Below are 24,765 nucleotides of genomic sequence, written 5' to 3'. Positions count from 1 at the left end.
AACTAAATGCAAGCTAAATGTTGACAAATCAAAACAATTCGACATAGATCAGCAATGGTTTTTGTACTGACCCACTGGGAACTTTATAGTACACTTTCCTCATTCCAAAAACAACCAGTCACAAATTTTCTGTTTCTTGCTACTGAGCCTCTGCTCCTGTGCTGCCACTGTAACCTTTATTTGGTCATAAGTATTGATTATAATCTCTGCTTAATATGTTTTGAAATTGTTCAATATTAAAAGTATTTAAATAAAACTGAATTATTTAATTGCACTTCCAGCAAACTAGACCTTTCCATCCCCTGACCTATTCTTGGCAGTGTCGATTACCACAGCTTTGCACTCAGCCATCAACTTGATAGCAATGTTGAGCAACTGTTTAGCCTGACTGTACCAGGATTAGTTTTCATATTACTACGCCAGAGCGAGCAGCAGGAAGCAGAAATCCAGCAGAGACGGTTATTGTTTCTACAGTGAATGAGGATTGTGTCCACCTTGTAAACATTTGCTGAAATGAAGGAAAGTAAATATCGGTAAGAGTAATTTCAGTTAGCTTTTATGCATTCACTTTACTTTTGTCCCACTGGCTGAGAACTGTTGCTGTATTGTCTACGGTACAGACAGGAACATACAGATTGAGTGATGTGTTTTATAACAACTGGGTACAGTTTCAAAGATAGTTGCTTTGTTTCGACTGCAGTAATGTTGTTTCTGAACTGTAATGTGTGAATTTGTTAAGAGCAGTAGACAGAGAAACTTCTGGGATGCATTGAAGCTTTAAATGGATCAAAGTGAGCTTTTGATGAATTGAATTAGAATGGCTCTCATGCATTGGGTCGGAATGGCTCTCGTGCTCTCGGTCAGAATGGCTCTTGTGCACTGGGTCGGAATGGTTCTCGTGCTCTGGGTCAGAATGGCTTTCTGGTTCTGGGTCAGAGTGGTTCTCGTGCTCTGGGTCAGAATGCCTCTCGTGCACTGAGTTGGAATGGATCTCATGCTCTGTGTCGGAAAGGTTCTCATGCTCCAGGTCTGAATGGTTCTTGGGCACTGGGTCGGAATGGTTCTCATGCTCTGGGTCGGAATGGCTCTCTGGTTCTGGATTGGAATGGCTCTTGTGCACTGAGTCAGAATGGCTCTCATGCTCTGGGTCGGAATGGCTCTCATGCTCTGGGTTGGAATGGCTCTCGTGAACTGGGTTGGAATGGCTCTCGTGAACTGGGTTGGAATGGCTCTCATGCTCTCGGTCAGAATGGCTTTCTGGTTCTGGGTCGGAGTGGTTCTCATGCTCTGGGTCAGAATGCCTCTCGTGCACTGGGTTGGAATGGATCTCATGCTCTGTGTCGGAATGGTTCTCATGCTCCAGGTCTGAATGGTTCTTGGGCACTGTGTCGGAATGGTTCTCATGCTCTGGGTTGGAATAGCTCTCTGGTTCTGGATTGGAATGGCTCTTGTGCACTGGGTCAGAATGGCTCTCGTGCTCTGGGTCGGAATGGCTCTCGTGCACTGGGTGAGAATGCTTCTCATGCTCTGTGTCAGAATGGCTCTCTGGTTCTGGATTGGAATGGCTCTTGTGCACCGGGTCGGAATGGCTCTCGTGTTCTAGGTCGGAATGGCTCTGGTACTCTGGTTCGGAATGGTTCTTGTGCTCTGGGTAGGAAAGTCTCTCATGCTCTGGGTCGGAATGGCTCTCGTGTTCTAGGTTGGAATGGCTCTTGTACTCTGGTTCGGAATGGCTCTCATGTTCTAGGTTGGAATGGCTCTCGTACTCTGGGTCGGAATGGCTCTCATGCTCTGGGTCTGAATGGCTCTCGTGCTCTGGGTCGGAAAGGCTCTCATGTTCTAGGTTGGAATGGCTCTCGTACACTGGGTCGGAATGGCTCTCATGCTCGCGGTAGGAATGGCTCTCATGCTCTGGGTCAGACTTGTTCTCGTGCACTGGGTCGGAATAGCTCCCATGCACTGGGAGGGAATGGCTCTTGTGTTCTGGATCAGAATGTCTCTTGTGCTCTGGGTCAGAATGGCTCTCGTACTCTGGGTCAGAATGGCTCTCGTACGCTGGGTCGGAATGGTTCTCGTGCTCTCGGTCGGAATGGCTCTCGTGCTCTGGGTCAGAATGGTTCTCGTGCACTGGATTGGAATGATTCGCGTGCTCTTGGTCAGAATGGCTCTCGTGCTCTCAGTCGGAATGGTTTCCATGCATTGGGTCGGAATGGCTCTTGTGCTCTGGGTCGGAGTGGCGCTCGTGCTCTGGGTCAGAATGGCTCTCGTGCTCGAGGTCGGAATTGTTCTCGTGCACTGGGTCGGAATAGCTCTTGTGCACTGGGTCAGAATGGCTCTCGTGTTATAGGTCGGAATGGCTGTCATGCACTGGGTCAGAATGGCTCTCGTGCTCTCGGTCGGAATGGCTCTCGTGTTCTGGGTCGGAATGGTTCTCATGCACTGGATCGGAATGATTCTCATCCTCTCGGTCAGAATGGCTCTCGTGCTCTGGTTTGGAATGGCTCTCATGCTCTCGGTCGGAATACTTCTTGTGCACTGGGTCGGAATGGCTCTCGTGCTCTGGGTCGGAATGGCTCCCATGCTCTGGGTCAGAATGGCTCTCGTGCTGTGAGTCAGAAGGACTCTCATGTTCTAGGTTGAAATGGCTCTCGTACTCTGGGTCAGAATGGTTTTCGTGCTCTGTGTTGGAATGGCTCTCGTGCTCTCGGTCGGAATGGTTCTTGTGCTCTGGGTCAGAAAGGATCTCGTGTTCAGGGTCAGAATGGTTCTCGTGCTCTGGGTCAGAATGGCTCTTGTGCTCTGGGTTGGAGTGGCGCTCGTGCTCTGGGTCGGAATGGCTCTCGTGCTCGAGGTCGGAATTGTTCTCGTGCACTGGGTCGGAATAGCTCTAGTCCACTGGTCAGAATGATTCTCGTGCTCTGGATCAGAATGATTTTCATGCACTGGGTCGGAATGGCTTTTGTGCACTGGGTCAGAGTGATTCTCGTGGTCGGGGTCAGAACAGCTCTCGTGCTCTGGGTTGGAATGGCTCTCGTGTTCTGGATCAGAATGTCTCTTGTGCTCTGGGTCAGAATGGCTCTCGTACTCTGGGTCAGAATGGCTCTCGTACGCTGGGTCGGAATGGTTCTCGTGCTCTCGGTTGGAATGGCACTCGTGCTCTCGGTCGGAATTGCTCTCGTGCTCTGGGTCAGAATGGTTCTCGTGCACTGGATTGGAATGATTCGCGTGCTCTTGGTCAGAATGGCTCTCGTGCTCTCAGTCGGAATGGTTTCCATGCATTGGGTCGGAATGGCTCTTGTGCTCTGGGTCGGAGTGGCGCTCGTGCTCTGGGTCGGAATGGCTCTCGTGCTCGAGGTCGGAATTGTTCTCGTGCACTGGGTCGGAATAGCTCTTGTGCACTGGGTCAGAATGGCTCTCGTGTTATAGGTCGGAATGGCTGTCATGCACTGGGTCAGAATGGCTCTCGTGCTCTCGGTCGGAATGGCTCTCGTGTTCTGGGTCGGAATGGTTCTCATGCACTGGATCGGAATGATTCTCATCCTCTCGGTCGGAATGGCTCTCGTGCTCTGGTTTGGAATGGCTCTCATGCTCTCGGTCGGAATACTTCTTGTGCACTGGGTCGGAATGGCTCTCGTGCTCTGGGTCGGAATGGCTCCCATGCTCTGGGTCAGAATGGCTCTCGTGCTCTGAGTCAGAAGGACTCTCATGTTCTAGGTTGAAATGGCTCTCGTACTCTGGGTCAGAATGATTCTCATGTTCTGGGTCAGAATGGTTTTCGTGTTCTGTGTTGGAATGGCTCTCGTGCTCTCGGTCGGAATGGTTCTCGTGCTCTGGGTCAGAATGGATCTCGTGTTCAGGGTCAGAATGGTTCTCGTGCTCTGGGTCAGAATGGCTCTTGTGCTCTGGGGCAGAGTGGCGCTCGTGCTCTGGGTCAGAATGGCTCTCGTGCTCGAGGTCGGAATTGTTCTCGTGCACTGGGTCGGAATAGCTCTAGTCCACTGGTCAGAATGATTCTCGTGCTCTGGATCAGAATGATTTTCATGCAATGGGTCGGAATGGCTCTTGTGCACTGGGTCAGAGTGATTCTCGTGGTCTGGGTCAGAACAGCTCTCGTGCTCTGGGTTGGAATGGCTCTCGTGCTCTCGGTCAGAATGGCTGTCGTGCACTGGGTCAGAATGGTTCTCAGGTTCTGGGTTGGAATGGCTCTTGTGCACTGGGTCAGAATGGTTCTCGTGCACTGGATCAGAATTATTCTCGTGCTCTCGTCGGAATGGCTCTCGTGCTCTGGTTCGGAATGGCTCTCGTGCTCTCGGTCGGAATGGCGCTCGTACTCGTGTCAGAGTGGCGCTCGTGGACTAGGTCGGAATGGTTCTCATGCTCTGGGTCGGAATGTCTCTCGTGCTCTGGATCAGAATGTCTCTCGTGCTCTGGGTCGGAATGGCTCTCGTACTCTGGGTTGGAATGGCTCTCGTGTTCTGGATCGGAATGGTTCTCATGCACTGGATTGGAATTGTTCTCCTGCACTGGGTCAGAATGATTCGTGTGCTATGGATTGGAATGGTGTTCATGCATTAGGTCGGAAAGGTTCTCGTGCTCTGGGTCAAAATGGCTCTCGTGCTCTGGGTCGGAATGGCCCTAGTGCACGTGGTCGGAATGGTTCTCGTGCTCTGGGTCGGAATGGCTCTCATGCTCTGGGTCGGAATGGCTCTCATGCACTGGGTTGGAATTGTTCTCGTACGCTGGGTTGGAATGGCTCTCATGCACTGGGTCAGAATGGCTCTTGTGCACAGGGTCGGAATGGCTCTTGTGCACAGAATCGGAATGGTTCTCGTGCATAGTGTCGAAATGGCTCTCGTGCACTGGGTCGGAATTGTTCTCGTGCACTGGGTCGGAATCGCTCTCGTGCTCTGGGTCGTAATGGCTCTCGTGTTCTGGGTCGGAATGGCTCTTGTGCTCTGAGTCAGAATGGTTCTCGTGCTCTTGGTCGGAATGGATCACATGCTCTGGGTTGGAATGACTCTCGTGCTGTGGGTCGGAGGGGCGCTCGTGCTCTGTGTCAGAATGGCTCTCGTGCTCTAGTTCGGAATTGTCTTCGTGCACTGGGTTGGAATTGTTCTCCTGCACTGGGTCGGAATGGCTCTCGTGCTCGAGGTTGGAATTGTTCTCATGCACTGGGTCGGAATAGCTCTAGTGCACTGGGTCAGAATGATTCTCGTGCTCTGGATTGGAATGGTTTTCATGACTGAGTCGGAATGGCACTTAAGCACTGGGTCGGAATGTCTCTCATGCTCTGGGTTGGAATGGCTCTCGTGTTCTAGGTCAGAATGGTTCTCATGCTCTGGGTCAGAATGGCTCTCGTGCTCTGGGTCAGAATGGTTCTTGTGCTCTGAGTCGGAATGGCTCTCGTGCTCTGGGTCAGAATGGCTCTCATGCACTGGGTCAGAATTGTTTTCGTGCACTGGGGTCGGAATAGCTCTCGTGCACTGGGTCGGAATGGCTCTCGTGCTCTGGGTCGTAATGGCTCTCGTGTTTTGGGTCGGAATGGCTCTTGTGCTCTGAGTCAGAATGTTTCTCGTGCTCTGGGTCAGAATGGCTCTCGTGCTCTGGGTCAGAATGGTTCTCCTGCACTGGGTTGGAATGGCTCTCGTGTTCGAGGTTGGAATTGTTCTCATGCACTGGGTCGGAATAGCTCTAGTGCACTGGGTCAGAATGATTCTCGTGCTCTGGATCGGAATGGTTTTCATGACTGAGTCGGAATGGCACTTCAGCACTGGGTCGGAATGTTTCTCATGCTCTGGGTTGGAATGGCTCTCGTGTTCTAGGTCAGAATGGTTCTCATGCTCTGGGTCAGAATGGCTCTTGAGCTCTGGATCGGAATGGTTCTCGTGCAGTGTCAGAATGGCTCTCATGCACTGGGTTGGAATGGCTCTTGTGAACAGGGTCGGAATGGCTCTCATGCACTTGGTTGGAATTGTTCTCGTGCACTGAGTCGGAATAGCTCTCGTGCACTGGGTCGGAATGGCTCTCGTGCTCTGGGTCGTAATGGCTCTCGTGCTCTGGGTCAGAATGGCTCTCGTGCTCTGGGTCAGAATGGCTCTCGTGCACGTGGTCAGAATGGTTCTCATGCTCTGGGTCGGAATGGTTCTTGTCCTCTGGGTTGGAATGGCTCTCGCGCACTTGGTGGGAATGGTTCTTGTGCTTTGGGACAGAATGGCTGTCGTGCTCTCGGTCGGAATAACTCTCGTGCTCTGGATCGGAATGGTTCTCGTGCTCTGGGTCAGAATGTTTCTCGTGCTCTGGGTCGGAATGGCTCTCGTGCACGTGGTCAGAATGGTTCTCATGCTCTGGGTCGGAATGGTTCTTGTCCTCTGGGTTGGAATGGCTCTCGCGCACTTGGTCGGAATGGTTCTTGTGCTTTGGGACGGAATGGCTCTCGTGCTCTGGATCGGAATAGCTCTCGTGCTCTGGATCGGAATGGTTCTCGTGCTCTGGGTCGGAATGGCTCTCGTGCGCTGGGTCAGACTGGCTCTCATGCTCTAGGTCGGAATGGTTCTCGTGCTCTCGCTCAGAATGGCTCTCATGCTTTGGGTCGGAATGGTTTCTTGCACAGTGCCGGATTGGCTCTCATGCACTGGGTTGGAATTGTTCTCATACACTAGGTTGGAATTGTTCTCATACACTGGGTTGGAATGGTTCTTGTGCACAGTGTCGGAATGGTTCTTGTGCACAGTGTCAAAATGGCTCTCATGCACTGGGTCGGAATTGTTCTTGTGCACTGGGTGGGAATAGCTCTCGTGCACTGGGTCGGAATGGCTCTCATGCTCTGGGTCGGAATGGCTCTCATGCTCTGGGTCGGAATGGTTCTCATGTTCTGGGTTGGAATGGATCACCTGCTCTGGGTCGGAAAGGCTCTTGTGCTCTGAGTCGGAATGGCTCTCGTGCTCTTGGTCAGAATGGTTCTCGTGCTCTGGGTCGGAATGGCTCTTGTAAACAGTGTCGAAATGGCTCTCATGCACTGGGTCGGAATTGTTCTTATGCACTGGGTGGGAATAGCTCTCGTGCACTGGGTTGGAATGGCTCTCGTGCTCTGGGTCGGAATGGCTCTCATGCTCTGGGTCGGAATGGCTCTCATGTTCTGGGTCGGAATGGCTCTCATTTTCTGGGTTGGAATGGATCACGTGCTCTGGGTCAGAATGGTTCTTGTGCACTGGATCGGAATGGTTCTTGTGCTCTCAGTCAGAATGGTTCTTGTGCTCTGGGTCGGAATTGTTCTTGTGCACTGGGTCGGAATGGCTCTCATGCTCTGGGTCGGAATGGCTCTCATGTTCTGGTTCGGAATGGCTCTCATGTTCTGGGTTGGAATGGATCACGTGCTCTGGGTCAGAATGGTTCTTGTGCACTGGATCGGAATGGTTCTTGTGCTCTCAGTCAGAATGGTTCTCGTGCTCTGGGTCGGAATTGTTCTTGTGCACTGGGTCGGAATGGCTCTCATGCACCGGGTCGGAATGGCGCTTGTACTTTGTGTCAGAATGGCTCTCGTGCTCTGGGTCGGAATGGCGCTCGTACTATGTGTCAGAGTGGCAGTCGTGCTCTGGGTCGGAATGGTTCTCATGCTCTGGGTCAGAATGGCTCTCGTGCTCTGGATCAGAATGGTTTTCATGCACTGAGTTGGAATGGCACTTATGCGCTAGGTCAGAAAGGTTCTCGTGCTCTGGGTCGGAATGGCTCTCATGCCCGTGGTCGGAATGATTCTCGTGCTCTGGGTCGGAATGGCTCTCATGCCCGTGGTCGGAATGATTCTCGTGCTCTGGGTCGGAATGGCTCTCATGCTCTGGGTCGTAATGGCTCTCGTGTTCTGGGTTGGCATGGCTCTCGTGTTCTGGGTCGGATTGGCTCTCATGCACTGGGTCGGAATTGTTTTCGTGCACTGGGGTTGGAATAGCTCTCGTGCACTGGGTCGGAATGGCTCTCGTACTCTGGGTCGTAATGGCTCTCGTGTTCCAGGGCGAAATGGCTCTTGTGCTCTGAGTCAGAACGTTTCTCGTGCACGTGGTCAGAATGGTTCTCATGCTCTGGGTCGGAATGGTTCTTGTCCTCTGTGTTGGAATGGCTCTCGCGCACTTGGTCGGAATGGTTCTTGTGCTTTGGGCTGGAATGACTCTCGCGCACTTGGTCGGAATGGTTCTTGTGCTTTGGGACGGAATGGCTCTCGTGCTCTCGGTCGGAATAGCTCTCGTGCTCTGGGTCGGAATGGCTCTCGTGCTCTGGGTCAGACTGGCTCTCATGCTCTAGGTCGGAATGGTTCTCGTGCTCTCGCTCAGAATGGCTCTCATGCTCTGGGTTGGAATGGTTTCTTGCACAGTGCCGGATTGGCTCTCATGCACTGGGTTAGAATTGTTCTCATACACTAGGTTGGAATGGTTCTTGTCCACATGGTCGGAATGGCTCCTGTGCACAGTGTCGGAATGGTTCTCGTGCACATTTTCGAAATGGCTCTCATGCTCTGGGTCGGAATGGCTCTCATGCTCTGGGTCAGAATGGCTCTCATGCACTGGGTCGGAATGGCTCTCATGCACTGGGTCGGAATTGTTCTTGTGCACTGGGTGGGAATAGCTCTTGTGCACTGGGTCAGAATGGCTCTCATGCTCTGGGTCGGAATGGCTCTCATGCTCTGGGTCGGAATGGCTCTCATGTTCTGGGGCGGAATGGCTCTCATGTTCTGGGTTGGAATGGATCACGTGCTCTGGGTCTGAAAGGCTCTTGTGCTCTGAGTCGGAATGGCTCTCATGCTCTGGGTCGGAGTGGCGCTCGTGCTCTGTGTCAGAATGGCTCTTGTACTCTAGGTCGGAATTGTTCTCCTGCACTGGGTCGGAATGGCTCTCGTGCTCGAGGTTGGAATTGTTCTCATGTACTGGGTCGGAATAGCTCTAGTGCACTGGGTCAGAATGATTCTCATGCTCTGGATCAGAATGGTTTTCATGCACTGAGTCGGAATGGCACTTGTGCACTAGGTCGGAAAGGTTCTCGTGCTCTGGGTCGGAATGGCTCTCGTGCCCGTGGTCAGAATGGTTCTCGTGCTTTGGGACAGAATGGTTCTTGTGCTCTGGGTTGGAATTGCTCTCGTGCTCTCGGTCGGAATGGCTCTCATGCACTGGGTACAAATGGCTCTTGTGCACAGGGTCAGAATGGCTCTCGTGCACTGGATCGGAATGGCTCTCGTGCTCTGGGTGGTAATGGCGCTCGTGTTCTGGGTCGGAATGGCTCTTGTGTTTTGGGTCGGAATGGCCCTCGTGCACATGGTCGGAATGGTTCTCATGCTCTGGGTCGGAATGGCTCACGTGCTTTTGGACGGAATGTTGCTCGTGCTCTCGGTCGGAATGGTTCTTGTGCTCTCGGTCGGAATTGCTCTCGTGCTTTGGGTCGGAGTGGCTCTCATGCTCTAGGTCGGAATTGCTCTCGTGCTCTCGATTGGAATGGCTGTCATGCTCTGGATTGGAATGGTTCTCGTGCTCTGGGTCGGAATGGTTCTCATGGACAGTATTGGAATGGTTCTCATGCTCTGGGTCAGAATGGCTCTCGTGCTGTGGGTCGGAATGGCTCTCGTGCTCTGGGTCGTAATGGCTCTCGTGTTCTGGGTCAGAATGGCTCTCATGTTCTGGGTCGGAATGGCTCTTATCCTCTGAGTCAGAATGGTTCTCGTTCTCTGGGTCGGAATAGTTCTCGTGCTCTGGGTTGGAATGGTTCTCGTGCTGTGGGTCGGAAAGGCTCTCGTGCTCTGTGTCGGAATGGCTCTCGTGCTCTGGGTCAGAATTGTTCTTGTGCACTGGGTTGGAATTGTTCTCCTGCACTGGGTCGGAATGGCTCTCGTGCTCGAGGTTGGAATGGCTCTCCCGCACAGGGTCCAAATGGTTCTTGTGCTTTGGGACGGAATGGCTCTCGTGCTCTCGGTCGGAGTGGCTCTTGTGCTGTGGTTCAGAATGGTTCTCGTGCTCTCGGTCGGAATGGTTCTCGTGCTCTGGGTCGGAATTGTTCTTGTGCACTGGATCGGAATGGTTCTCGTGCTCTCGGTCAGAATGGTTCTCGTGCTCTGGGTCGGAATTGTTCTTGTGCACTGGGTTGGAATGGCTCTCATGCACCGGGTCGGAAAGGCGCTCGTACTATGTGTCAGAGTGGCGGTCGTGCTCTGGGTCGGAATGGTTCTCATGCTCTGGGTCAGAAGGGCTCTCGTGCTCTGGGTCAGAATGGCGCTCGTGCACTAGGTCGAATGGTTCCCATGCTCTGAGTCGGAATGGCTCTTGTGCTCTGGGTCGGAGTGGCGCTCGTGCTCTGTGTCGGAATGGCTCTCGTGCTCTACGTCGGAATTGTTCTCGTGCACTGGGTTGGAATTGTTCTCGTGCACTGGGTCGGAATGGCTCTCGTGCTCGAGGTTGGAATTGTTCTCATGCACTGGGTCGGAATAGCTCTAGTGCACTGGGTCAGAATGATTCTCGTGCTCTGGATCAGAATGGTTTTCATGCACTGAGTTGGAATGGCACTTGTGCACTAGGTCAGAAAGGTTCTCATGCTCTGGGTCGGAATGGCTGTCATGCCCGTGATCAGAATGGTTCTCGTGCTCTGGGTCAGAATGGCTCTCATGCTCTCGGTCGGAATAGTTCTCGTGTACTGGATCGGAATGGTTCTCGTGCTCTCGATCAGAATGGCTCTCTTGCTATCGGTCAGAATGGCTCTTTGGTTCTGTTTCGGAATGGCTCTTGTGCACTGGGTCGGAATGGCTCTCATGATCTGGGTTGGAATGGTTCTTGTGCTCCCGGTCAGAACGGCCGTCGTGCACTGGGTCGGAAGGTTCTCGTGCTCTGGGTCGGAATGGTTCTCGTGCATTGGGTCAGAATGGTTCTCATGCACTGGGTCGGAATGGTTCTCGTGCTCTGGGTCGGAATGGTTCTCGTGCTCTGGGTTGGAATGGCTCTCGTGCATTGGGTTGGACTGGCTCTCGTGCACTGGGTCGGAATGGTTCTCGTGTACTGGGTCGGAATGGTTCTCGTGCATTGGGTTGGAATGGTTCTCGTGCACAATGTCAGAATGGCTCTCATGCTCTGTGTTGGAATGGCTCTCGTGCTCTGGGTTGGACTGGCTCTCGTGCTCTGGATGGGAATGTTTTTGTGCACTGCGTTGGAATGTTATCTTCTTGAAAAATGTTGTCCAACAAATTGTTGTGGTTGTGGATTTGGTTGGTCAATTTGTTTTCATCAAACACAAATGTTTATTCACTCATGGGGATGGATCGTTGAGGTTGAAATGATCACTCCTGTTGACTGTAAAATGGGTGATGGTGGATCAACTTTGCCAAGTATCATTTCTTTTGAAATTGCCTCTTGAATAGGCATTTGCTCTGAAACACCATTTCACAACATCACAGAAGTTATCCAGATTAAAATCACAAACTTGTTGGTTACTCTTGATTATTGCACATTCCTCTCACGGTATTTAACTACAAGCGGGAATAGGTAAGTTAGCCTCCACCATTCCATATAGTTATGGCTGATCTCATTTCCCAGATTATTTTAATAGAAGTAATTCCTCCTCAGCTCTGCTTGAAATTTGAGACCCCTTATCCTAAGTCTATGACTTTACATCCACTTTACATCTCCTTTGTCAATCTCATTTAACATTATACACACCTATTTTACACAAATGAAAGCTATTTCCAGTGTAAATGCTATATTCTGGATGTGAGGCTGAGTTGTTGTAGTTGAATGAGAAAGATAATAAGTTGTGCAATCCAACTCACAAAACTAGAGTCAGCCATTTTGTGAGTTTGCTGCCATCGTGAATACTACCAAGTCTTCACTCATATTTTTTAGTCCAAGAACTCCCCACCTACGTTCGGGACACCACCCACGCCCTCCACCTCCTCCAGGATTTTCACTTCCCTGGTCCCCAACGCCTTATTTTCACTATGGACATCCAGTCCCTGTACACCTCCATCCCCCATCACGAAGGACTCAAAGCCCTCCGCTTCTTCCTTTCCCGCCGCACCAACCAATACCCTTCCACTGACACCCTCCTTCGACTGACTGAACTGGTCCTCACCCTGAATAACTTCTCTTTCCAATCCTCCCACTTCCTCCAAACTAAAGGAGTTGCCATGGGCACCCGCATGGGCCCCAGCTATGCCTGTCTCTTCGTAGGATATGTGGAACAGTCCATCTTCCGCAACTACACTGGCACCACCCCCCACCTTTTCCTCCGCTACATCGATGACTGTATCGGCGCTGCCTCGTGCTCCCACGAGGAGGTTGAACAGTTCATCAACTTTACTAACACCTTCCATCCCGACCTGAAATTCACCTGGACTGTCTCAGACTCCTCCCTCCCCTTCCTAGACCTTTCCATTTCTATCTCGGGCGACCGAATCAACACAGACATCTATTATAAACCGACTGACTCCCACAGCTACCTGGACTACACCTCCTCCCACCCTGCCCCCTGTAAAAACGCCATCCCATATTCCCAATTCCTTCGTCTCCGCTGCATCTGCTCCCAGGAGGACCAATTCCAACACCGCACAGCCCAGATGGCCTCCTTCTTCAAGGACCGCAGATTCCCCCCAGACGTGATCGACGATGCCCTCCACCGCATCTCCTCCACTTCCCGCTCCTCCGCCCTTGAGCCCCGCTCCTCCAACCGCCACCAAGACAGAACCCCACTGATTCTCACCTACCACCCCACCAACCTCCGCATACAACGTATCATCCGCCGCCATTTCCGCCACCTCCAAACGGACCCCACCACCAAGGATATATTTCCCTCCCCTCCCCTATCAGCGTTCCGCAAGGACCACTCCTTTCGTGACTCCCTCGTCAGATCCACACCCCCCACCAACCCAACCTCCACCCCCGGCACCTTCCCCTGCAACCGCAGGAAATGTAAAACTTGCGCCTACACCTCCACACTCACTTCCCTCCAAGGCCCCAAGGGATCCTTCCACATCCGCCACAAGTTCACCTGTACCTCCACACACATCATCTATTGCATCCGCTGCACCCGACGTGGCCTCCTCTATATTGGTGAGACAGGCCGCTTACTTGCGGAACGCTTCAGAGAACACCTCCGGGCCGCCCGAACCAACCAACCCAATCACCCCGTGGCTCAACACTTTAACTCTCCCTCCCACTCCACCGAGGACATGCAGGTCCTTGGACTCCTCCACCGGCAGAACACAACAACACGACGGCTGGAGGAGGAGCGCCTCATCTTCCGCCTGGGAACCCTCCAACCACAAGGTATGAATTCAGATTTCTCCAGTTTCCTCATTTCCCCTCCCCCCACCTTGTCTCAGTCGGTTCCCTCAACTCAGCACCGCCCTCCTAACCTGCAATCCTCTTCCTGACCTCTCCGCCCCCACCCCACTCCGGCCTATCACCCTCACCTTGACCCCCTTCCACCTATCCCACCTCCATCGCCCCTCCCCCTAGTCCCTCCTCCCTACCTTTTATCTTAGCCTGCTTGGCTCTCTCTCTTATTCCTGATGAAGGGCTTATGCTCGAAACGTCGAATTCTCTATTCCTGAGATGCTGCCTAACCTGCTGTGCTTTGACCAGCAACACATTTGCAGCTTCAGTTATTGTATAACTAGGATGAATGTGTCATTATCTCACTAGAAAGATGTATCATCGTCTTATAAAAGAACTTCAAAGTGACTAAGTTAAGTGAAAGAGCAGCTTCTATTTTCAAAGCATGTTCAAAACTGTAATGGAGTTACTATTGGTTACTTATTGAATTGATAATACAACCACATTTGAATAAATCTACATTTTAGGACAAGGAAAGAAACAAAAAAAGACACATCTCAAACTGGTAGGTTTAGAATAATTTTGAGTTCTTTTCCAAGCAAAAGAATGAGTATAAAATAATTTAGCCCCTAGTATTTGCACCAAGGTATATTGTTTCCTGTTTTTTTTTTATTCTGATTGGAAATGCACTTTTATTAGATAGACACTAAATTTATTTGTCTTCCCTTTCACCTGGCTACATTAGAATCATTTGAGCAGAACAATGACTTTGATTAAGGGGCAGCATGTTGGCTCAATGATGAGCACTCCTGCCTCACAGTACCAGAGTCCTGTGTTTGATTCTAACCTCAGGCAACTGTATGTGTGGACATTGCAGATTCCCCTGTGTCTGCGTGGGTTTCCTCCAGGTGCACTGGTTTCAATAATAGTTCAAAGATGTGCAGATTAGGTGGATTGGCTATTCTAAATTGCCTATAATGTACAGGGATGTGCAGGCTAGGTGGATTACGCATAGGAAATGTAGGAATAGGGTAAGAGGGTGGCTGCAAATGTGTTGCTGGTCAAAGCACAGCAGGCCAGGCAGCATCTCAGGAATAGAGAATTCGACGTTTCGAGCATAAGCCCTTCATCAGGAATAAGAGAGAGAGCCAAGCAGGCTAAGATAAAAGGTAGGGAGGAGGGACTAGGGGGAGGGGCGATGGAGGTGGGATGGGTCTGGGTAGGATGCCCTTTGGAGAGTCGGCATGAAATTGATGGGCTGAATGGCCTGCTTCCATGCTGTAGGGATTCTGTGGAAATCTAATTGAATCTTAGCTCATTAATCTTTAACATTTTGATTCTGGAGATTTTTAACAGACTAAATAAAACACAGGAAATTTTGCAGAGGGATTTAAATGATTTTTACCCCCATTTTAGAAACTCCCTATTCAATTCAGCCGCCTTGTGAATAAAGCTTCATATCTTCTCATTAAAATGCCTACATATAGCCTCTAACATGCTGTGACCTTATTTCATATACAGAGGAACAGTAGCCTGAAGTGAGTACAGGGTAATTTCAATTGTAAGTTCATATACAACATGCACTTTGAAAAGCTGCAGGTGCCACTTTTCTTCCGCAACTAAGACCATCAAACACAACGCAGAAGAGTAATGAAAATGAACAACAACATGCCTCATTCATACTCTGCTGTGTTAGCCTTTGACAGTCAGTTTACAACTGGGAATGGACACTAGTGTTGGAACCAGGTGGATCTCGCTGACTGAGATCTTTGATTGAGATTGTTAACCTGGGCCAGTCCAGCAGCCCTGGCTGGTCATAGCTGGTGTACTATGCACATCTAAACAAAGTTAAAAATCACACAGCACCAGGTTATAATCCAACAGGTTTATCTGGAAGCACTAGCTTTCGGAGTGCTGCTCCTTCCTCAGGTGATTGTAGAGAAAAACCTGATGGGGGAGCAGTGCTCTGAAAGCTAGTGCTCCCAAATAAACCTGTTGGACTATAAACTGGTGTTGTGTGATTTTTAACTTTGTACACTCCAACCCAATACCGGCATCTCCAAATCATGTAAACAAAGAGGAACATGGTGATGGGATTGAGTTGAATTTATTATCACATGTACAGAAGCACAGTGAAAAGCTTTGTCTTGCGAGCAGTACAGACAGATCACAGAGTTAAGATTAGATTAGATTACTTACAGTGTGGAAACAAGCCCTTCAGCCCAACAAGTCCACACCGACCTGCAACCCACTCATATCCCGACCCTTACTTTTACCCCTTACCTAATACTACGGGCAATTTAGCATGGCCAATTCACCTGACCCGCACATCTTTGGACTGTGGGAGGAAACCGGAGCACCCGGAGGAAACCCACGCAGACACGGGGAGAATGTGCAAACTCCACACAGTCAGTCGCCTGAGGCGGGAATTGAACCCAGGTCTCTGGTGCTGTGAGGCAGCAGTGCTAACCACTGTGCCACCGTGCCGCCCTTTTTATTTTATGTTAAGAGGTTTTATTTAGCCAGATTTTGAACATCAGGAGAAAGGCACCCTAATGAACAGCAACCAATGAATCTGGCTCAGCCACAGGGCAAGAGCTCAACTGATAGAAATATGTGAAGGAATGTAGTTCAAAGGTACAGCTGACAGTCCAATTATGTTATAGAATGGCATCAACTTTGGTCAGAGTCCCAACAATAGAAGGTATATCAATGAGCTCCTTTATAAAATTTCTGTGACATCACAGAAATTCAACAATCACCACTTCCCTCCCTCTACCCATGAGTTTCCTTTCAGTCATACTCAAAAACAAATTCAAAACTAATTCAATGTTGGCTATGGTTGAAAGGGATTGTGTGTTTAAAACAAAAAAAAATCTATACCCACCATTTATGCAAGGATCAGCAAGCTGGTTAGCTTCAGATCTGAATATTGTGATACATTACTGCAGAAAGACATACAACTATGCAAAAATTAGCATAGTTAAAAATCACACAACACCACGTTATAGTCCAACAGTCCAACACCGGCATCTCCAAATCTAAAGTAGCACAGATAGCAATTAATAGGTAAACAGCAGCAAAAACAAAAACACAGGTACAGGTGAGTGTGAAGAGCTTGTGAGTCCATTTAGTATTCTAACAAGAGTAGGGTAGAAACTGTTGCAAAATCGGCTGGTACATGTGTTAAGGCTTCTGTACCTTCTCCCCGATGGTAGAGGTTGTAGAAAAAACATTGCCAGTGTGGTATGGGTCTTTGACAATGCTGGTGGTCTTTCCTTGACAGCGGACCTGGTAGATGGTTTCTATAGATGGGAGGTTGGCCTTTTTGATTGTCCGGGCGGGGGCGGATTACTGGTCCCCATGAAGTTATTTCAAACACAAAGATATTTGGATTGAAATACCCTCCCCACAATCCAATACTCAAAATTATCTGCAACACTCACTATTTAAGCTCATAAGTGTAGCCTGGCTACCCAAGATGTCTTCTAGCATCATGAATGGAAGGAAATACAGAATTGAGGTTTACATTGAAGCATACAAATTAGGAGTAGGATTAGACCCTTCAGAATAGCCAGCCTGTTGCTGATTGTAGCAATCTGATTATGGTCACAACTTCACTTTCTGACCTGCCTCTGATAATCTTCGACTCCCCTGTTAATAGATAATCTATCTAGCTCCACCTTAAATATATTCAATGATACTGCCTAAACCACACTTCGAGGAAGTGAATTCCAAATATCCATGACCCAGAGTGACCCCTTTTTTTGAACTGTGTCCCCTTGTTGTAATCCCTCCCACAAAGGAAAACAGTCATTCAAGTGCCCACAGGATCTTACATGTTTCAGTTAGATCACCTTTTATTATCTGAACCTCAGTGGATGTAAGGTTGGGAATTGGTGGGGGGTCAGGTGCTATTTTGTTGTTAATGGAATTGAGTTTGGTATCTAGTGTCTTTCTTCAACCACTTTGTATTTTCCATTGCTTCTCAATGATGGCAATTTTTTCAAAGCTCTCTTGAATTTGAAGGATAAAAACAGAAAGTGCTGGAGGAATCTAGCAGATCTGATGGCATGTGTAGAGAAACCAAGTTAGTGTTGCAAGTCTGATATGACTTTTTCAAAACTTAACCCTGTTTCTTGCTGTCAGACTTGATGAGCTTTTCCAGCATTTTATGCTTTCCTTTCAGATTTCCAGCATCCAGAGCATTTTGCTTTTATTTGAGGGCTATGACCAGAAAGCTGCTTGACTGTATGTTCATTTAACTCAAAGAAATGCTTGCTCGTTCTCCCCTCTGAGGTTGTTAGTACAACATTTATTTGAAGTCAGTAGAATTCTAATCCTCCAAATGCTATTTGTGATCATGGCCTGAAGGACTGATAAGGAAATGGATAACCTATACATTTCTGACTCACAAGTACTTGTTCCTGATGGTGGCATCATATGACCTTCTGAATCCAAATTCCCCATTCACATAATCTCATAGTGGTCATCTGATATGTTCATCCTTATGATGTGTCGCTATCCCACCCAATCGGAAAGGGAGTAGCCTTTTCAATACCCGAATGGATGGTTCTTGTCAACAGCCATTTTGCCCTGTCTTAATTTTTTTCTAACCAGAAAGTTCAAAGACCATGGGTGGCACAGTGGCTCAGTGGTGAGCACTGCTGCCTCACAGTGCAAGGGACCCAGGGTTGATTCCACCCTCGGGTGACTGTGTGGAGTTTGCACATTTTCTCGGTGTCTGCATGGGTTTCCTCCAGGTGCTGCAGTTTCCTTCCACAGTCCTAACATGAGCAGGTTGAGTGAATTGGCCATTCTAAATTACCCATCGTGTCCAGGGATGTACTGGCTAGGCTGATTAGCCATGGAAAATGCAAGGTTACAGGGATGGGATGGGTCTTGGTAGGATGCTCTTCAGAGGGTCGGCGTGGACTCGGTGGGCTGAATGGCCTGCTTCCACACTGTAGGAAATCTATGATTGAAATAAAAGTGCACAAGATTTTGTTTGTCTGTGATTGTTCTCCTGGGTTGTACACAGCAGTGAACTCCCAGCTAAGTCATTAACTTCTATAGACTTCATGCCAATCCTGGAGTGTTGACAATCTTGTTTATAGAATGTAATGAAATAGTGATGTTGATTTGTAGCAATTTAAAGTGCCATTTCAGACTAAATTTCGAGCTTCGTGGTTTAAGGGGTAATCCTGACAAAGAACTTTGGCAGGCTTCCAAAATTCAGTGATGTGTAGCATCCAAATATTTTTAGCTGCGTGGAAAAAACATCTGAGTTTCATTTTACTGGAAAAATGAGAGTTTAGTTGCTTTAGGTATGGAAAATTCTTTTAACGTAAGTATCTTCTATGACTTCCAAGTATTTTTTGAAAAATTTTCTCAGGATGGCTTTAACTGAGAGATGCATTGGATCATTTTGTACTCATACATGTCAAGTAAACATATGAAAATCATCACCTGAGCTCATTGAATGTTCCAGAACAAGATAAACCATTAGTGAGAAAAAGGAAATGAAATTAATGAGAACCACAATGAATGGATTATTTTCTTGTGAATATACAGTTCCTGAATATAAAGTCAACATGCTCGGTAGCACTGCTGCCTCACAGTGCCAGGCACATTGGTTCGATTCCAGCCTCGGGTGACTGTCTGTCTGTGTGGAGTTTGCACATTTTCCCCATGTCTTCTGGGTGCTCTAGTTTCTTCCCACAATCCAAGGATGTGCAGGTTAGGTGAATTTGGTCGTGCTAAATTGCATGTAATGTACAAGGATGTGTAGGTTAGGTGTGTTTGTCAGAGGAAATGGAGAGTACTGGTCTGGTTGTGCTACTCTACTTATATAAAAAAAGGGGGGCTCAGTGGTTAACACTGCTGCCTCACAGCATCAGGGACCCAGGTTCGAGTCCAGCCTCTGGCGACTGTCCGTATTGGAGTTGGCACATTCTCTCCATGTCTGCGTGGGTTTCCTCTGGGTGCTCCGGTTTCCTCCCACAATCCAAAGTTGTGCAGGTTAGGTGAATTACCCATGTTAAATTGCCCATAGTGTTCAGGAATATGTAGGTTGGGTGCATAATATAGAGTAATATAGTAGGGGGAATGGGTATTCGGAGGGCCAGTGTGGATTTGTTGGGCCAAATGGCCTGTTTCTACACTATGACTGTATGCCATTTATTCATTTTCTTGACCATTACTTTTCCAGTCCTGCATGAATCAAGTGAGAACTAGATTGTAGAAAGAAAATTTGGAGGGACGATGATGAAGAAAATAAGCTAATCAAAGAGAGAATATGAGAAGAGAATGTCAGCTAACGTAAAACTTAATATGAAAATTAAGAAAAAGGAAGCATATGTCAGGTATAGAATAAATCGAATAGGATAAATCGAATCAATCCGAGGAAGAGTATAAAAGCAGTAGGAGTATACTTAAGAGGGAAATCAGGAGAGCACAAAAGATGACATGAGATAGCTTTGGCAAATAGAATTAAGGAGAATCCAAAGGGTTTTTGCAAATACATTAAGGACAAAAGAGTAACTAGGGAGAGAATAGGGCCCCTCAAAGATGAGCAAGGCAGCCTTTGTGTGGAACAGCAGGAGATGGGGGAGATACTAAACAAGTATTTTGCATCATTGTTTACTGTGGAAAAGGACATGGAAGGTATAGAATGTTGGGAAATAGATGGTGATATCTTGAAAACTGTCCATATTACAGAGGAGGAAGTGCTGGATGTCTTGAAACGCATAAAAGTGGATAAATCCCCAGGACCTGATCAGGTGTACCCTAGAACTCTGTGGGAAGCTGGGGAAGTGATAGCTGGGCCCCTTGCTGAGATATTTGTATCATCAATAATCAAAAATGAGGTGCTTGATGACTGGAGGTTGGCTAACGTAATGCCACTGTTTAAGAAGGGTGATAAAGACAAGCCAGGGAACTATAGACCAGTGAGCCTGACATCAAGTTGTTGGAGGGAATTCAGAGGGACACTATTTGGAAAACGGTTGGAGGGAAACCTGAGGGACACTATTTGGAAAGGCAAGGATTGATTAGGAATAGTCAACATGGCTTTGTTCATGGGAAATCATGTCTCACAAACTTGATTGAGTTTTTGGAGGAAGTAACAAAGCAGATTGAAGAGGGCAGAATGGTGGACGTGATCTATATGGATTTCAGTAAAGTGTTTAACAAGGTTCCCCATGGGAGACTGGTTAGCAAGGTTAGATCTCATGGAATACAGGAGAACTAGTTATTTGGGTACAGAACTGTTTCAAAGGTAGAAGACAGAGATTGGTGGTGGAGGATTGTTTTTCAGACTGGAGGCCTGTGACGAATGGAGTTACCATAAGGATCAGTGCTGGATCCACTACTTTTCATCATTTATATAAATGATTTGGATGTTAGTATAATAAGTAGAGTTGGAGAAAGTGAGGACTGCAGATGCTGGAGATCAGAGCTGAAAATGTGTTCTGGAAAAGCACAGCAGGTCAGGCAGCATCCAAGGAGCAGGAGAATCAACATTTTGGGCATGAGTCCTTCTTCAGTAAGAGGTATAGTTAGTAAGTTTGCAAATGACTCCAAAATTGGAGATGAATTGGAAGCAGATTACAACGGGATCTTGATCAGATGGGCCAATGGGCTGAGAAGTGGCAGATGGCTGAGGTGCTGCATTTTGGGAAAACAAAACTTAGCAGGACTTATACACTTAATGGTAAGGTCCTGGGGAATGTTGCTGAACAAAGAGACCTTGGAATGCAGGTTCATAGCTCCTTGAAAGTGGAGTCACAGGTAGATAGGATAGTGAAGAAGGCATTTGGTACGCTTTCCTTTATTGGTCAGAGTATTGAGTACAGGAGTTGGGAGGTCATGTTGCAGCTGTACAGCACATCCTGATGAAGGGCTTGTGCTCGAAACGTCGAATTCTCTATTCCTGAGATGCTGCCTAACCTGCTGTGCTTTGACCAGCAACACATTTGCAGCACATTGGTTAGGCCATGTTTGGAATATTGTGTGCAATTCTGGTCTCCTTCCTATCAGAAAGACGTTGTAAAACTTAAAAGGGTTCAGAAAAGATTTCAAGGGTGTTGCCAGGGTTGGAGGATTTGAGCTACAGAGAGAGGCTGAATAGGCTAGAGTGTCGGAGGCTGAGGGGTGACCATATAGAGGTTCATAAAATAATGAGGGGCATGGATAGGACAAATAGTCAAAGTCTCTTCCCTGGGGTGGGGGAGTCCAGAACTACAGGGCATATGTTTAGGATGAGAGAGAAAAGAAAAAAAAGAGATCTAAGGGGCAACTTTTTCCATCAGAGGGTGGTATGTGTATGGAATGAGCTGCCAGAAGAAGTGGTGGAGGCTAGTATGATTGCAGTATTTAAAAGGCATCTGGATGGGTATAATGAATAGGAAGGGTTTGGAGGGTATATGGGTCGGGTGCTGGCAGGTGGGACTAGATTGGGTTGGGATATCTGGTCGGTATGGACGAGTTGGACCGAAGGGTCTGTTTCCATGCTGTACATCTCTATGACTCTGCGACTCTAAAATCTTCCATAAGCATACAACTAATAAAAGGGTGGTAAAAGAATGGGTGAAACAGATTAGGGACAAATGAAGTGATGTACATGTGGATGGCTGTAATGCTAAATGTGCACATCACATCTGCTATTAGCAATGGCAAAGGTCTCACGTTAAATGAGGAGGTAATTGAAATATTGGTTGGGCTAAAATTGATGAAGAGGAGATATTAGAAAGCTTGGCAAGTTGATTGGCCACTTCCAAGGAGGCTGAAGGGTGAAAGCGTGGAAACTCGAGAGAGATTGGTCATAATCTTCCAGTACTTCTTAGATATGGACTATTGTCAGAGGAGTAGAGAATTGAAAATTTGATACCCGAATTCAAATTAATAATTTGTAATAAAACTGCCAATCACTCAGCCACTTCACTGAAGTGTAGATTAATTTAAAAAGATCCTGGAAGAGATTTGTTAAAAACAAATGTTTATGTTTGGTTGAGTGACAAAGAATAGAAAGTGGTAGTAATTTTGTTTTCAGGTTGGGGGAAGGTAGATAGTGGAGTACCTGAGGAGTCAATAGTAATACCATTGTATTCCTTGATCTATCTTAATTGGATTTGGGTGCATAAAGTATAATTTCAAAAGTTACAAATGGCAGAAGACCTGGAGAGGTAATGGACTGAGAGGCCTATGGTGGTAGACTTTAAAAGGGCATTAAAAGATAGCTGGAATGGGCAGTTATGTGGCAGATAAAATTTAATGAAGAGAAGTGAAGTGACAGATTCTGACATGGAGAACAAGGAAGGGCAATGTAATCTAAAGCATATCATTCTAAAGGCAATTCAGAAACAGAGACTTGAGGATAAATGTGCACAAATTATCAAAGGTGGCAAGGCAGTTTGAGGAAGTGAACAGAAAAACTTCCAGACTCCTGGGCTTTATAGATAGGGGCATAGAATTTAACCACAAAGGTATTCTGGCAAACCTTTAGAAAACACTGGTTCAGCTCAGCTGGGATACAGTGTTGAGTTCTGAGCACCATACTTTAGGAAACTGTGAAGGCAGTAAAGAGGGTGCCAAGAGAAACTGGAAGAATGAGTGACTTCAATTACATGAATAGATGGAAAAAGTGGACTTGTTCTCTTGAAAGTAAAACAGGTTGAGGGGCGATTTGATAGAGATATTCAAAATCTTGAGAATGCTGGGTAGAATAGATCTGTGGAAGCTGCTCCCATTGACAGAAGCACCAAAAATCAGAGGACACTAATAGAAGGTGATTGGTACAAGAACCAATGGTGACTTAAAGGAAAACTTGTCTATACATCTGATCAGCACCTGGAATACACTGCCTGAGATTATGGTGGCAGCAGATTCAATTGTAAATTTCAACAGAGGTTTTCATAAACCTGAAGAGAACAAATTGCAGGATTACAGGCAGACTGCAGGATGGTGGGATTTACTCAGTTGCTTCTGCAGAAAGCAGGTACATACACGATGGACCAAGTGATCCCCTTCTATGTGCATCGAGTGGATTTTCTGATGTACTAGACATGCACTGAGCTACAAGGCAATCCAATTTGTAGTCTCCAGGCCAAATGAGGTCGATTTTGAAATTTTATTCACTCTACTGAGTTTTTGCAAATCACAGTTCACACAGCCACTGATGCAAGATAAAACAAGGCCAGTACTAAAAGGAATTGATTCCATTCACACCCAACAATGAATCGCAGTGAGTGAGGTAAGTGCTAATAAAAAAAAAATAGGTCTCTGCAAAGTTATTAACAGAACAACTCAGTTGGTGGGAAATAAAAATTATCACTCAATACACAGACTTGACAATTTCTCACTGTCAGTAGGAGCCCACTTCTCTCTAGACTTTTGATTTTCTTATCATAGTTCATGCTTAATCCTTCGGACTCAATCAGGGAGAAGAGGAACAGTACTCCAATGTAAATTCAAGGCCCTCAGAGGCATGTCTCACTATGAAAAGCCAGTGAGCTACCAGTTCAACAGGGATAGCCACTATTTTAGAAACAGGAGATTTGGACACAGAATAGCTGTCATTCTTTCCTTGTAATAGAAATAGACACCGCCTTCCATTACCATAAAGTTATTTACAGAATCAAGATCAGGAAATAAAGAACAGGCTTAGGTTTATTTGATGTGAGAAACAATTCAGCATGCATTGTGGCAGAAGATAGGGAGAGCCAAAGATTCGTATAATGATTCTGCATTCCAGGAGCCAGTGTTTTGAATGAATATTTTACCCCACTCCACAGTGAATCCCTGCACTATGTAGCAGAACTTAGCAGTTAGATGCAGCAGTACCAATGTGCACAGTCTTGTGTTCTTGTGCCCCTTGGTGTTGGGAGGCGATTAACCAGGCAAGGAGGGCAGTGAGTCGGGAGTCACTTTACTGTGGTTAAGTCCATAACGGGAAGGAGCATGCATGGCCTTCTTGCACTGTGGCCAATCAAAGCTCTTGAATGTTCAGTTAGTGCCCACATAAAAGCCTTACCATGCCCCTATTGGTATTAACCCCATGACAGGCAGGATTTCACTATACAGGGAGGATAGCAAAGAAATGTTGGCATATTCGTTCAATGCCTGACAAGGGACCTGACAGAGGAAGGGAGGGAAGTGGGTGAAAGGATTGCCAAAAGCTACCCACTTGCCCTTACTGTTAACCCCATCTCTTCCTTCCTGCCCATCTCTCATGTGTGCCTCGTTGCTTCCATGATCCAAGACCTAGGGTGGGGGTAGTACTAGGAGCAATCACCACCCTGGTGGAGCTACTGAGTACAAAAGTATTAGCAACCTCTGATTGGCTACCAGTGTTCTTCATTTAGGACTTCTGCCCTCAGGCAAAGTCCTCTCTGCTGTTCCGTTCATTGCTTGAGTGACAAGGTAAGGCCAGGATTTCTCAAAAAAACTCATGGTCCCACCAGCTCTCCTTGCT

The 24,765-nt window shown here is 47.6% G+C and overlaps 1 protein-coding gene across 1 annotated transcript in view; it reads left to right on the top strand.

The window, feature by feature from the left end:
• The first annotated feature begins 462 nt into the window (after positions 1-462).
• The window catches only part of tub (TUB bipartite transcription factor), a 230,063-nt gene continuing 205,760 nt past the window's right edge, over positions 463-24,765 (top strand). Inside the window, exon 1 of the mRNA XM_060838510.1 lies at positions 463-533. Within this exon, the coding sequence (XP_060694493.1) occupies positions 514-533 (20 nt within the window). The 5' untranslated portion in view covers positions 463-513. The remainder of the gene's footprint in view (positions 534-24,765) is intronic.

This window comes from Hemiscyllium ocellatum, chromosome 18, assembly GCF_020745735.1.
Source record: "Hemiscyllium ocellatum isolate sHemOce1 chromosome 18, sHemOce1.pat.X.cur, whole genome shotgun sequence".
NCBI lineage: Eukaryota > Metazoa > Chordata > Chondrichthyes > Orectolobiformes > Hemiscylliidae > Hemiscyllium > Hemiscyllium ocellatum.
This window is presented reverse-complemented; position numbering and strand designations above follow the sequence as displayed.